Below are 14832 nucleotides of genomic sequence, written 5' to 3' on the forward strand. Positions count from 1 at the left end.
AATAAATGGATAATAACTGTTGATGGTTTATTGGTTTATTATATTATAATAACTAATTGCATACAAAATTTCTGAGTTATGTGTATAAATTATCACTTAATTATTGAGATTTAAACATTGAAACGGTTAATTATGCTACAGCTTCAGCATGTACATGATGTTCAGCATATTTATGAGGGAACTTTTAAGAAAATGAAATAGTTTTATGTAGTTGGCTAAGTAGTACGCATGTTTGTCGTCACTAGAGGTCTAGCATGAGATCTGGGCGACCACGTGGTGGGCCTGAAGGTTATTCGTTTACAGTTTACACTTTACACCCAAGCTTCATTTTCTGCGTTCCGACACCACGTGTTTGTCTCGACAAGTCCGATTTCGATTTTGGATAAGTTCTTCAGGTTCAGATCGCTTAAATTGGTCAGAGATGGGACGAAAGGCTTTGTTTGATGAGAAGAAGGAGCAAAAAAAAGGCCCAGGGAGGAAGGCGAAGAAACAGAAAGACCCCACGTTTCCTTTCCCGTTAGGTGTGTATTGAATTTTTCTTTTTTTCTCCAAAAGTTTCACGTTCACTTTGCTCCAGATAACAAGAGGGACAAGCCTTTGAGTAGCAATCAAAAGCAGAGGGCGAAGAAAAGGCAAATCAAGGAGAAACTGAAACAAAAGCTGGCTCTGAAAAAAGCAGAAAAGACTAACCTTAAGGACAAGCAGCCAAAGAAGGAACTGACAGAAAAGAAATTGTTTAAAAAATCTTACAGTGAGTCTGATTTAATTTTTATTCTATTTAAGGCAAGTCTTTGACTTTACCTGTCAAGTGGTCGTTGATCCAGCAATAGTACCATTTATAAGATCTTATTTTTTAATTTTTTAAATAAGTTTCTGCTCAGGAAACCAGTCTACTGGCATCTTAGTTTCTTACGAACCCTCTGGGGACTGTAACAGTATTGCGATATATCTGCACCAGTGGTCCCTACGGACCCCCTCAATATCATTCAGGGGGTCCATGAAAAATGAAAATTGATTTGGGGTGTCTGAACAACGTCAGGGGGTCTGCGCAAGGTTTAATATAAAATAATATAATATAAAATATAATATAAAACAGAATTACGTTGGTTATCTAAAAGTGCATGTTTAGATTGATTTTATGTGCTCTTTGATTCAGTGTTGGAATTCTTGGAACGCAAAGGCAATGATTTTCGACACAATTTAATTAACTCAAAAAATGACATAGCCTGTATGACAGATTTAAATTTGCCAAATTGAACTAATTTGAGACTCTCAAGGTGACCAATTAAATTTAATCCAAACTAAAAGCGTAATATCTGCATTTGTTGCAAAACTTTTTTTCTGTACAAACAAAACTTGGGAAGAGGAGATTGTTCTCAGTTTCCAAATCTTTCGAAGTGGCAAATTAGAGATGAAGATTTGCTTGCTTATGTCAACACTTAACGGCTCTTCATACAGACCTGAACCAAAGATTTGAAGACATTCTTCACTTGTATATTTCCGACTGGGTGTTGAACCCTTTTGCGCGTGGACGAACTCAGTTCCCAAACAGGTGAATCCATACTAATACAGGAGCAGCTTATTGATATATCCACAAATGACGAACTTAAACCAATGTTTGAACAAGGATACCACAAATTCTGGTTACAAAAATATATCCCAATTTTATATCCTGCATTACGGGTTATTGTACAAAAGTTGTTAACTGTTTTCCCATCTTCCTATTTGGTCGAATGTGGATTCAGTGCCGTTATGAACTACATCACAAAAAAAAAAACTAGAAATTAGTGCTCGTGGGGATTTGCGGTTGCTACTCAGAAACATTGAGCTGGACATATACAGGGTGAGTCATTTTTTGACGCACCTTTCGAAAATCAACGTGGGTGCGTTTAAATCTGACTCAAGGCCTATTTCTTTTGATTTTAACATTAAAAAAAGGAAGTGAGTCAATTTTCGGTGCACCATAGGAAAATCAACATCGGTGCGTCTAATTATGACTTGGCACATTTTATTTTGTTAGTCTCGTACCAAAAAATAAGCGAGTCACTTTTCGACGCACCATTCGTTACAAATTAGTTTTAGTAGGTTGGAAGGAAAATAAACAAAACCAATATTATTAAAACATTATTCAAACACAATGTAAAAATTAAAAAACAAATTCTTCACAAATTAATTTGATTAAGGTTTAATTTTTTCTGGAAGTAAAAAAATTAAATAAATGTAACAATCTCCTTTGTTAGCAAATCAAAAACGTTCAAAATCATTATAATAATTGTTCGAACAGACCTCCATTTGCTGCAACACAGTAGCCTAGTCTATCGTAAAACGATGATCGGATGAAAAAAATACTCTTAAACCTTAATCAAATTAATTTGTGAAGATTTTTTTTTTTAATTTTTACATTGTGTTTGAATGTTTTAATAATTATAATTAATTAAGGTTTTTAGTTGAGATAAAAAAGTCAATGGCACGAGCGAGATTCAAACCCATGATCTTCGGCTTGATACGCCGCTGCTCTACCACTTGAGCTATCGTGACCTCGATCCACTCGGACACCAACCTCCTATCTCAACTACACCTTTTGAATTTTCCCTCCTTTTTGCCATTTTTCAAATGTCGTGTAATCGGGTTGGATTCTCAACGACAAATGAAATGGCGACGCTCGTGCCATTGACTTTTTATCTCAACTAAAAACCTTAATTAATTGTAATATATTAATTGGTCAAGCGGACCATGAAATTAGTGAATGTTTTAATAATATTGGTTTTGTTTATTTTCCTTCCAACCTACTAAAACTAATTTGTAACGAATGGTGTGTCGAAAAGTGACTCACCTATTTTTTGGTAGGAGACTAACAAAATAAAATGTGCCGAGTCATAATTAGACACACCAACGTTGATTTTCCTATGGTGCACCGAAAATTGACTCACTTTCTTTTATTAACATATTAATCTAAGTAAATAAGCCTCGAGTCAGATTTAAACGCACCCTCGTTGATTTTCCAATGGTGCATCAAAAAATGACTCACCCTGTATACACTAAACATCTCATCACGTTCATCCCAGTCATTAATTGTTTTATATTTTATTTTAAACAAAAGTAATTAACATTATAATTTATATATATTTATAATTTCAATAAATACTTCTTCAACAAAATGTATTCACTTGGGGGTCTGTGGGCAATTTTTGGCTATAGATAGGGGTCCATGGGACAAAAAAGTTTGGGTACCACTGATCTACACAGTCCTTGGCAATGTTGGGACTAATACCGAAATCGTAATTTTCACCTTCATTAGACCCCACTAGACCAACCCGAAAGTGATGATGGTGAAAAGCTGAAATATGTCAGCTAAACCGCAGATCAAATAGCAACGATAGGCATAGTAGAAACGATAGGAAATGATGAAACAACCGCATATTTTCTATCGTTAGATCCAAGAGCCTGACTGTCCAACTTTCTTGGTTTTGAAGTAGTTGTATATCTTTTTAAAAATGTAGTGTTTTCCAAATTTGGCCATCTTTTTAGACAATTTTGGCCGTCAGACATTTCTGGTATGGTTGTTTCAGATTCGAAATTTTATACTGTATGGCACAACCCAAAACATTGTGTAATCAGTCTACTGCTATTAACTTTGTGATGTGAGCTTTTTCTAACATTTTCCATTGATCGAATTTTACAATAGATTGTAGAGGACCACGGTGCCGAGAAGTGTCGGCATAAAAAAAGATATATGCATGATAATTTTTCAATCCAAAGAAAATCTAGATTGTATACAATTATTGAAATTTTATAGTATCTTTTGTTCATACCTCACACAAATTTACATGCATAATCACATTAATTACCCAATTATCAAGCAGGACACGTACATTATTTGAAGTTAAACTAGATGTAATGTTTGCAATGATTTTTCAGACTCTGACTCTTCAGAAGGAGAAGAGGAAAATAATAAAGCAGTCACCACTGAGGTAAATGGGGTCAGTGGTTTTACCGATGACAACAAAACATGGCTTAAACCGAAGGCTAAACAAGGGAAGAAAAGAAAAATTGAAGATGAAGGTGAAGACGAAAATTTGGATTATGTATCAGAAGATAGTGATGTTGAGGAATCAGATGATGATGTCTCTGACAGTGAAGACCTTAAAGTAATATTAAATATAATTAATCGAAACAAGGTTGTTTTTATTAATTTTTCAACATTTATTTTGGCAGGTTGGGAAATTAGATGACTTACAAGATAGTGATGAATTAGATGACGACTCATTTGGAGAAGAGGATACTGATGAGAGCGACGAAGAAACGAAGAAAGATGAAGACGATCTATTGCCTATTGAAAAGGCTGCTAAGAAGCTTAAGAAGAAGCAAAAAAAGGAGCAGTATGTTTCTTTTTGTCAATTCCTTTCAACAAATTGTACAGTTTTAATTTTTTTCTATTTATTTTAGAGAGGAAGCCGACAAAGAAATGCAGTTGAACATTGCAAATAGGGAGGTCTTTGCCTTTCCAGAAAATGGAGAAATAGACAAACCAGTTAGTATCGTTGAAGTTGAACAAAGAATAAAAGACAACCTCATGGTTTTATCAAACTTTGCAAAATTCAGGGAAGAGGGAAGGTAAACATGGCCTTAATAATTTTAACATAATTTAGTTTTTCAATTTTTATTAATTGTTTTTAAACCGTATTCTGTAAAATGTTCAGGCCGAGGAGCGAGTATTTAGAATTACTCAAAACAGACCTTTGCAACTACTTCAGCTATAATCGTTTCCTTGTGGAAAAACTCATTGAGCTCTTTCCCCTGACCGATCTTATGGATTTCCTAGAGGCCTCAGAGATCCAAAGGCCGTTGACAGTGAGAGTCAACACGTTGAAAACAAGAAGAAGGGATTTGGCTCAAGTAGGTTTTGACCTTTTTCTAATCCATTAAATAAAGTTAAATTTTGTAATTTTATTTTCCAGGCGTTAATTGCTAGAGGGGTAAATCTCGATCCTGTCGGAAAATGGTCCAAAGTCGGTTTAGTCATCTATAACTCACCCGTTCCTGTTGGTGCTACACCTGAATATTTAGCAGGACACTATATCATTCAAGTATGGTTTTTATTGTGAGTTTTTATTTTAACAATTGCTTTATTAATTATTATTTTTGTTTTTAGGGTGCTTCTAGTTTGCTACCCGTTATGGCTCTTGCACCACAAGAAGGGGAAAAAATCCTTGACATGTGCGCAGCACCAGGAGGCAAAGCTTCTCACATTGGTAAAAAAAATCCTTTTTTTTTTAATTTACTTTAATCTTTCCTTGCTGACTTATTTTCTGTTATTTTCAGCTGCCATTATGAAAAATACAGGTGTCTTATTTGCTAACGATTTTTCAAAAGACAGAGCAAAAGCCATCGTTGGAAACTTTCACAGGATGGGAATTATTAACTCCATCATCTGCAGCTATGACGGTCGTAAATTTACAAAGGTAATGAAAGGTTTTGACAGAGTCTTGTTGGACGCTCCGTGTTCAGGAACGGGTATAATTTCGAAAGATCCAAGCGTGAAAACAAGTAAAGATGAAACGGATATACAAAGGTGCTGTACTCTTCAAAAATCACTAATATTAGAAGCAATTGACTGTCTTGATTTCAAATCCGAATCTGGAGGTTATTTAGTATATTCTACATGTTCTATACTTGTAAGTAATAAAATAAAGAAATAAATAATTTTGTTTCTTAATTCTTGGCATTGTGCATTGCAGCCTGAAGAAAACGAGTGGGTTATAGATTATGCATTGAAAAAGCGAGATGTAAAGTTGGTACCTACTGGCCTAGATTTTGGTACGCCAGGTTTCACAAACTACAGGAACTTTAGGTTCCACCCATCCATGAATCTGACACGTCGTTTCTACCCTCATACTCACAACATGGACGGCTTCTTTGTAGCGAAACTTAAAAAACTTTCAAATACTATTAAAAAAGTCGATGGAGAGGAAGAAAAGACAGTAGCTGGAGAAGAAGAAATGGTACGTTCAGTATAATTTTACTGTTATTTTTATTCGAAGGGATTTAATTGCGATAAAAAAAATATGAGTATTTACAATATGTGTTAGATGTTAATGCTTGCTAAGACAAGACGAAAATGATGGTAAGATTTTGAATGCCCCTTTTCTTAGAAGTTAATTGCTAGTATTCCACCGTAATTGCTTTACATTACTAGTAGAACCAAAAACTGATGTCAAAGGTATAAAGTATAAGGTATATAAGATTTATTATTGTAAAGGTTTTGTGTTCAGTTGATTTTTTTTTTTTTTTTTCAAAATGCCAAAAGTCAGTTGAAAGATAAGACTAATCAAGTCTTTGATTGAAAATGCACAATTTGATTTGTGTGAAAAATTGTATGTATAAATTGTTGGCCTATTTAAGCAAAGACAAATATCTGAACGGACCAGATAAGAAGGAGATAGATTAGTTCTTAAATCCAGTAATGAACCACCTTACTTAGTTGGATCCATCCTTAAAGCCAGGAACACACTTACCCGATGCTACGCCATGCGATGCCTTGCCACGTTTTGATGGGGTGTGCACATCTATCCGACGCAAGCACACGTCACATACAGTCCACAGCGTTTATCACAATAATCACTATCACAATCGCAACGCATCTTTTGCTCTTAATGCACTATTTTGAGCAAAACCTTATAATAAATTGTTAGTTAAATTCATTATATCAAAAAATCGCATTCCAGTGTTTTGATTAATTTTTAATCACAGTTAATTTGGTTTATATTAAAATAAGTATGTTGTAATTAATATAACGACAATAATACATGTAGTTTGAATAAAAATATGAGTGTCCGGTTGTTTGGTCTTCGACTGCACTCAATGCGACCCGACGAAAATCTGGATAGTGGGGATCGCAGAGCGTCGGGCAGGTTAGCGTGGCATAGCATCGGGTAGATGTGCACGGGGGAATACAACCTTATGGAAAATCGGAGTTTGGACTTGCGTCGGGTAAGTGTGTTCCCAGCTTAAGTTGGCAAAGGAAGCTACATTGGGTCCAGAAGTCCAGTATGTCAAAATTCCTAAATCTGATATAAAGAGGGTACTAACTAAAAAACTCACAGAAATGGAAAAAGTCGTACGATAGGGATAAGGCAGGTTCTTTTTTTAAGGCTTTCATTCCTGAACCCTGTCCCATTTCATGGATTTTCGCAATGAGTTGGAAGCAAGGTGTTTTTTTGTTTTTTTTTTCTTCGATTGTCAGAATTAGGTCAAATCACTGCATATGTGGGGCTTATCTGAACAGGATTTGTATAAGACCCTCTCCAAATTGTGAAACATGTGATGAACCCGAGACAATTCAACATATTTTGTTGGATTGTCCGGAGTATGAAGAAGCACGAAATGCCACGTTCGATGAATCTTTAGTTGCAAAGAGGTAGAGAAGCCCTTCAATTTTAATAGCCTTATAGGTTCTGAAAATGAAATGGTATTTAAAACATGGTTTGATTTTTTAAATAAAAATAAACTAAAGGCTTAATTACGAATTAATTAATCAATTAATTAATGCAAAATCTGTTTAATTATTAATTTATTAATAATTGACATTGTTACTTATGTAGTAGTATTTATATATTTTTATTAGTAATTTTAATAGTAAGAAAAACAAAGTGTACCAGCTGTATTCTCTTAATTTCAATTATCAATATTTAAATACATTTGTTCGATGTAAATCATTAAAGGTGAACATTGGGTAGGAAAAACCTTGAAATTCTTATAAATTAGTAAACAATTTCCTCTCGTATCAAGACGTTTTTATTTTATTTTCTTGCTTTTTTTTATATTTCAGGAAGCGGAAGACAACGAGGATAGAGAAAATGAAGGACAGGAAAGTGATACTGAGGCAGTCCCCAAAAAGCCGAAATTAAAGGCCCCGAAGCATGGTAGGGGTAAAAATAGAAGCAAAATGGCAGACGTGGAACCGAAGAAATTTGAAAAAAAAGTTAAAGGAAAAGGTCAAGAATTAAGAAACCAAGATAAACAAAATAACAAAAAGGTCCAAGAAAATCAAGGGCAAAAACAAAAGAACGTAGCACAGTTAAAAGAAGCTCCGAAAAGTCCTAAAAGCTCTCCAAAAAAACGGAAATTAGAAAAAGGTCAACAAAAACAAGAGGGACCAAAGGAAAAAATGGAAAAAACAAACAGTGAGAAAGAACCAAGTGAAACAGGCGATAGTTCAAAATCGGCCAAAATGAAACTCAAGAAGAAAAATAAAAACAAACAAAAACAAAAGAACGTAGCACAGTTAAAAGAAGCTCCGAAAAGTCCAAAAAGCTCACCTGAGGGAGGAGCTCAACAGACAAGCCCTGTTAGTGATAAACAAATTCCTCAACAACCAAGCCCTGGTGGTAATAAACCATCTCCTCAACAGCCAAGCCCTGGTGGTAATAAACAATCTCCTCAACAGCCAAGCCCTGGTAATAAACAAACCCCTGCAAAAAATAAATTAAGATTCAAAAACAAAAATAAAAAACAGTCAATTTCAACTTCGCCAGGACCCGATAAGACTGAAGATAAAAAAAGCCAAGAGGGGAAAGTAAATAAAAAGGCACAGACAAAAGGCCAGAGTCCAAAAACAAACAAACCGACTCTCCAAGTCCCAAAAACCCCAGACACTGTGAATAAAAGCCCGAAGAAAAAGAGGAAATCGAATGCCAGCAATTAATTACATTTGTGATTATTAGGTATTGTAAATATGTGTTTTATTAAAACTTTGCTTTTAATTTACACCAACATGTCTTAAAAATTATCATTTTTTACAGCAATTAAGCCATTGTTGTTTTTATTTTAATATAATGTTTTAAAACATTGAATAGACTTGTGATTTACTTTCTGTATTTTTTTTTTTTTTTTTTTTTTATACCCAACACTCAAAATATTCAGTTAAATTCTAGTGGTACTAAGGCAAGTGCTCAGTTTTATAGGAATGCTTTCCAAGATATGGCTGTAAGGCAAAGTGGTTCCACAATAGACCTGCTTAGGTTTAAGTTTAGGAGGAGGAAAGAAATATATTCTACATCAACTCCCCCCCCCCCAAAAAAAAAAATATATATAAAGTAGTCTAATTGACCATTTTTAATTGTTTCGATTAATTATTCTTTTTATGTGAGGTCTTGGTTGAGATGAACGATGTGATATTTGAAAAATGGCAAAAAGAGGGAAAATTCTAAAGGTTGTAGGTTGAATCGGGGAGTTGGTGTCCGAGTGGATCGAAGTCACGATAGCTCAAGTGGTTAGAGCAGCAGCATATTGAGCCGAAGGTCAAGGATTCGAATCCCGCTCATGGCACTAACTTTTTCACCTCAACTAAGACCTAACATAAAAACAAAAATTAATTGAAATAATATTGAAAAACATTGAATAGACTTGTGATTTACTTTTGTATTTTTAATTTTTTTAAACCTAAGACAGAAAATATGCAGTTAAATTCTAGCCAAATCTATATCTCTTAAAATCACCTCTCAAACAAATTTGAAACTTAAAATGGTACAACTTAAAAATATCAAACCACCAGAATAGAAAAAATGCTTAACAGAAATCAAATAGTTTGAGGTGGTTTTTATCAACTGAAACAAAGTTTTAAAGAAGTTATACTATTCTTCTTTTTCTTGGTTTAATGGATCAGCACAAATAAATTTCTTTAATATTATATCTTCTTTTTCTTGGTTTACTGGACAGGCACTAATGAACCTCTTTAATACTATATATATTCTGTTTATTCATCATTATTCCTAAAGCTCTTAAACATGGGTATTTCTTCTAAGTTTGTGTGTATACTTAAATGCTTTTATGCCTCGGGAGCTTCAGCGGTTCGGACCTCAGAAGGAATTTCTAATACTTCAGAATGGGGACTGGAGTAAGACAAGGCTGTGTGCTATTTTATGTTATTTGCCCTTTTTGTGGACGATATTGTTAATATACTAGAAGGAGGAATTCTTGTTGGTAATACCAAAATAAAAATATTATATCAGATGATTAGTCCTAATTGCTAAGAGTCCGGCTAGTTTGCAAAATAATATTCGAATTTTTGAGTCCTTTTGTGATCTTTGGAACTTATCTGTAAATTTAAAAAAGTCAAAAATTATGATCTTCCGCAATGGGGGTAAACCGGCAGCCTCTGAAAAATGGTTTTATAAGGGTAACAAAATCCAAGTGGTGATAGGTACAAATACCTGGGTGTTATTTTTACTCCCTATTTCACCATTTTGAAGAAAGAATTTCGGCTGCAAAAACAGGTTTAAACTGTGTCTGGGTAAATCTCTTTCGCAACAAGCTTGTACCGTATGAAACCAAACTAAAAGTTTATAACAGTGTCCTGCACACAGTGGTACGTTATGGCGCTCAAGTATGGGGTTTCCAGAACTAGGAGGTTGTGGAAAAATTTCAACGTTTTTTTGTTAAAAAACTTTTCATCTTACCATCTTTCTCCCCAAATTACATGCTAACACTAGAATCCTGTTTGCCTCATCTATTCTTGTATACCTTTTCCCTCCACCTAAAATATATGTCGAAAGATACTGAGTCAGAAGGTCGACTGACTAAAATAATCGCTCTAGATAACTAGAAAGAATATCTCCTGGTATAATCAATGGGCTTCTCTAGCCCAGAAATACTCATGCCCCTGGCAAAACTCCGGTGTGCAGGAGAATCTCTTGGACATTTTAGTGCTTCCTTACAAAATAAATGAAGTTCATCGAGAAGAAGCTGTGAATAACGTGAAAAGCACAGATAAACAGAGCCTTTCCCAGGACCTTAATATTAGAGTTGGCTATTCAAACTAAGAGGAGAATTGTTATATTCGAAATTCCAACCCTGGGTTTTGAATGATCCTCATGTTGAAACTTGTCCACTTTGTCACAGCCACGCCAGGGAAGATTCATATCACTTTTTGGGAGTCCGCTCTCTTCTCTTAGAATTGCTGCGGGTATCTTACTTGGGAAAGACAGTCATCTCCAGAGTTTAAATACTGTCTTTTTTTTCTTTTTTTTTAATTACATTTATTTGGTATTTACAACTACAAGTGATGTATTCAGTAAATATGTTGAATTATCATTTGAGGCTCTTGTAGGAGAAGTTGCCCAGTGGTAACACTCCTTCACACTGATATCTTGTTCAGTCTTCACTCAATGAGAAGGTCTCGGGGCCACTTTCGCTTCAATCGTCTTGGAGGATTTTCAGGTAGTGATAAATTTCGTACGAATAGATTACTGTGTGTGTTCAGTGATAGATGAAATTTTTTATATCGGGTTTTGATGAGTTCATGTACAAACGAGATGTGTAGGTCTTTATGGATAGTGTAATTTGAAACGTAAAAAGGAGCATTTATAATTTGACGGAGAATTTTAGATTGGATTGATTGGAGACGCTGGGAATTGGAATCCTTGGTTGAGCCCCACACTTCACAACCGTACGCCCAGAGAGGTCTAATCATTGTCTTGTAAATTAAAAGTTTATTTTCAAGGTCTAATTTTGATCGTGAGTCGAGTAGTCTTTTTAACAATTTATAACGTCGGNGGTTCGATCCCCACCGTCGCCTCTGGACTTTTTCTGACGCCTAAGGGGACCGGTGGCCGCAATTGAAAGAAATTGACACGGCACTCATCAATGGAAGGGGCGGGATCGGATCTCAGCGACCCTGAATTTGGTCCCAACCCCCTTCAAAAATGAGTTTCTTCGATGGAAGAACATCGGTACAACGGGGGCTCAAGTTCACATTTGTGTTGCGAGCCCTCCCCCAAAATATGGAGCCGGGGATAAAGTACAATAAGCTGTACAGCTCAGCTGCAGTACTCAGGAGGGAACTCCTCCAGTCCCTGGTATCCATTGAAAAAAAAAAAAAAAAAAAAAACCAAGTATCCTCTTTACCGCTAATTTCCTTTGCTCGGCACGCCTGGAGAGTGAGATACGAGTGGCTTTCAGATATGCAATAATTGTCCCTGTACATATATACTTTTACTTTTACTGCTTTGTTTTTGGTACTCTTTCAGTTCTCAAGAGGTAGTTTGTTCTTATTTAATTCTTTTTGTTTTCTTCTTTTTTCTCATGTTTCCATCTATTGTAGTTCATACACCTGTTATATGTAAATTTACTATTCGAATTTCTTTTGTTTTAATATTTCTGTATTTGTAAGCTTTCTTATGCAATAAACTCAGCAGACGGCTACTAGCCATGCTTATTATACTTTGTATCAGTATTTCTATTTTTTGTTTGTATCAATTATAATAATGTATTGTGTATTGTATTCTTCTGTTCCTTGGTTTACTTGGTTTACTGTATTAGGCCCAATACGCTTACATTAGTAATAAAGTCGTTTTTAATAAGAAAAGCTAGATATTTCAAAAGGGAAAATGTGCGTGTTTGTCTGTCTTGACAGATCGCATGACAACCTCGTCTGTTATTCGGCAAAGACGCGTTCCAGGGGGTGTAAACAATTCCCCCTCTCGGTCGATGGCGTCCTCTTGCAAAACGGCGATTCCTTCTATTCTTCAGATGCCGTGAAGACCGTTTGTGACTCGTTACCGCGGAGTCTCGCTTGAAAAATAAAACGCGATATTTTCAATCTTGCAATCCTTTTGGATTTTTTTCCTGCGTTTTTCTTGTGGAGTAGGGAGGAAAATCAGCCCTATTTTCGAAACAGCTAAGGTGAGTTTTTCTTATTTCTGTGTTTCTTAAGGCATATTCAAACATCGATGGATTAAACTTAAATATTTTAATCGTGTTTCTTAAGAAAATTTAAAAAAACTATTCCATCAATAGAAAATTTTTACAACGAAATAAACACAAGACAGGAAGACATTGATGACTTGATTACCTTAAGAAGTCCATTCTTGTGTTTCTTGAATTAAAATCTTTAAATTGTCGCGTCCTGTATATTGCCAGGTTTTAAATTTTAAATCCGTATTTTTCTATTTCAATACGTCAGACAGCAGCAAAAAAATCGTATAGAAAATTTATTTAGATCCCTGATAGATTTTTACAAGCTTCAACCCTAATTAACCCGGGATTTCAGCGTACAAAACTATTTAAAAAATTATAGAAATATGAACAAAAACAAGCAAATTGTACCAGAAGAATGTGTCTAAAAGCCAACAGCAAGTATATCTTAATCAAATAAAAAAATATCTAAAACATCAAACAAGAATTATCTTCCCTAAAAGTACGACTGGACTGAATAAATGTCAAAATAAAAAGAGAGGATTTGTCAATTTTGAAATTATTTCACACAAGAAAGCGCGGGCTAAACATTTGAGAAATGCATTTAAAAATAGCTCAGAGAGACAATGTAATTGAGCCAAGAAAGTCATAATTTTTTCAAATTATTGAAAACCGTTTTAAAAATATTAAAGAGACTCAAAAGATTAAAACCCTGTCTCGATAATAATCGTCTTGAACCGTGTTGACTTTTTTTTGGGCAATTTAACTCCATCACACGACAGAAATAGAATACAAGTGAAAGTAGTAGCCGAAAGGAACTTGAAAATATTCAACGCACACTGGCGTAAAGAAGACAGTGGACGTTTACAAATTCAACAAGTCACGTTTAATCCATAAATACAAATACATTATTATATAAAGCAAAAAAGTCCACTGATAATAATTTTCTCGTTTGCTGTTCTGTATATAACGATAATTCAGTTTCTCATATTCGCCATGGGAACTAGATTCATTATGAGAACTTTATGTTGTAAAAGCTTATTTCCATTTTGTAAATAGGCGTCTTGCATCATTTAACACTGTTCCTGGGCGAACAATAAGTTTAATCAATTTAATATTTAATTTAATGTTCTACTCTTCTTTACTTCCTGGTTATTAGTCGGGATCTTTTATATGTTTATTTTCCCTTTGGAACACCGTACTGATATGAAATATCACCTTTCCTTAAAGCCATATAGCGTTAAGTCATGTGCTTTGAATCGACTAATTAAATAATTTATTTTTTTAGGTTGACCAAGAGAAATGTTTTTGGTTGAGATCAGTACAAAGCTTCCTTAAATAAATATTATGTCACGCTATAAAGGAAATATTTTATGGATATTATAGCCGTATTACAAACCGTGATAGAGCTTTTATTGACTTGTTAACTCACGTTATATGGAAATGTTAGCATAAAATCGAAGAGGGAAACTAGGAAGCAGTACACTTTATACTTATATTGTGTAACATATACAAACTTATGAAATGCTATTTGTTGAAAGCTCTTTTTTACTTTAAAAAGTAAATATATTGTTGGCAGTTCTGCCGACAGCGTTATGAAATCAAAATTGTCCAGGAATTCGTTACAGGACGATTCGTTTCCCCGAGGGCGTCTTGGAGAAAAAGAGAATTTCAATTTTTTTCACAAATCGATCGTTTTGTCTTGGTTAAGTATTTTAAAAGTTTACATAAAATAACACGGGGTTTTCTCTTTTTAATTAAAACCGGCCTTGCTTTGCCACCGGGTAGGTCAGAAATAAACAAGCAGACTTTGGTCAAATCGCCTCTTGCTCACCCTTGGGTATAATTTTTTAAATTGCTACCTCGGTTGTGAAAATTCTTCCCGCCCGTCATGTTCATAAGATTCCCTTCTGTATACTTAAAATGTAAAACTCATGATCTTCAAAGGTTTCAATTAAACGATTGCTCAACTAATGAGATTTCAGATTTAATCTGAAAACAAATGAATCTCCATTTTGGAAAAGTATCAAGTAGGAAATTCTTTAAAACTTTCAACGTCATTAAAACGGCTTGTCTGATCTACTAATTAATATAAACTCAAATAATTGCAACTTGAATGGTTTAATATTTTAATGAACA

General features: G+C 34.5%; 2 protein-coding genes across 2 annotated transcripts in view; both read left to right on the forward strand.

Moving 5' to 3' along the window:
• Window positions 1-300: 300 nt before the first annotated feature.
• On the forward strand, window positions 301-8852 carry LOC106662534 (25S rRNA (cytosine-C(5))-methyltransferase nop2). The gene is made up of 11 exons (XM_024224888.1): window positions 301-521; window positions 578-751; window positions 3919-4148; window positions 4216-4379; window positions 4447-4614; window positions 4701-4896; window positions 4959-5087; window positions 5153-5252; window positions 5323-5675; window positions 5739-6002; window positions 7829-8852. Exons 1-11 carry the CDS (start codon window positions 422-424, stop codon window positions 8702-8704), a joined length of 2754 nt encoding a protein of 917 aa, XP_024080656.1. The 5' UTR covers window positions 301-421; the 3' UTR covers window positions 8705-8852.
• Window positions 8853-12511: 3659 nt separating this feature from the next.
• LOC106662535 (ABC transporter G family member 23) overlaps window positions 12512-14832 on the forward strand; it is a 37711-nt gene continuing 35390 nt past the window's right edge. Inside the window, exon 1 of the mRNA XM_014386707.2 lies at window positions 12512-12681. The gene's annotated coding sequence lies outside the window, so the exon portion shown is untranslated. The remainder of the gene's footprint in view (window positions 12682-14832) is intronic.

This window comes from Cimex lectularius, unplaced genomic scaffold, assembly GCF_000648675.2.
Source record: "Cimex lectularius strain Harlan isolate CLEC.00 unplaced genomic scaffold, Clec_2.1 scaffold43, whole genome shotgun sequence".
NCBI classification, from domain to species: domain Eukaryota; kingdom Metazoa; phylum Arthropoda; class Insecta; order Hemiptera; family Cimicidae; genus Cimex; species Cimex lectularius.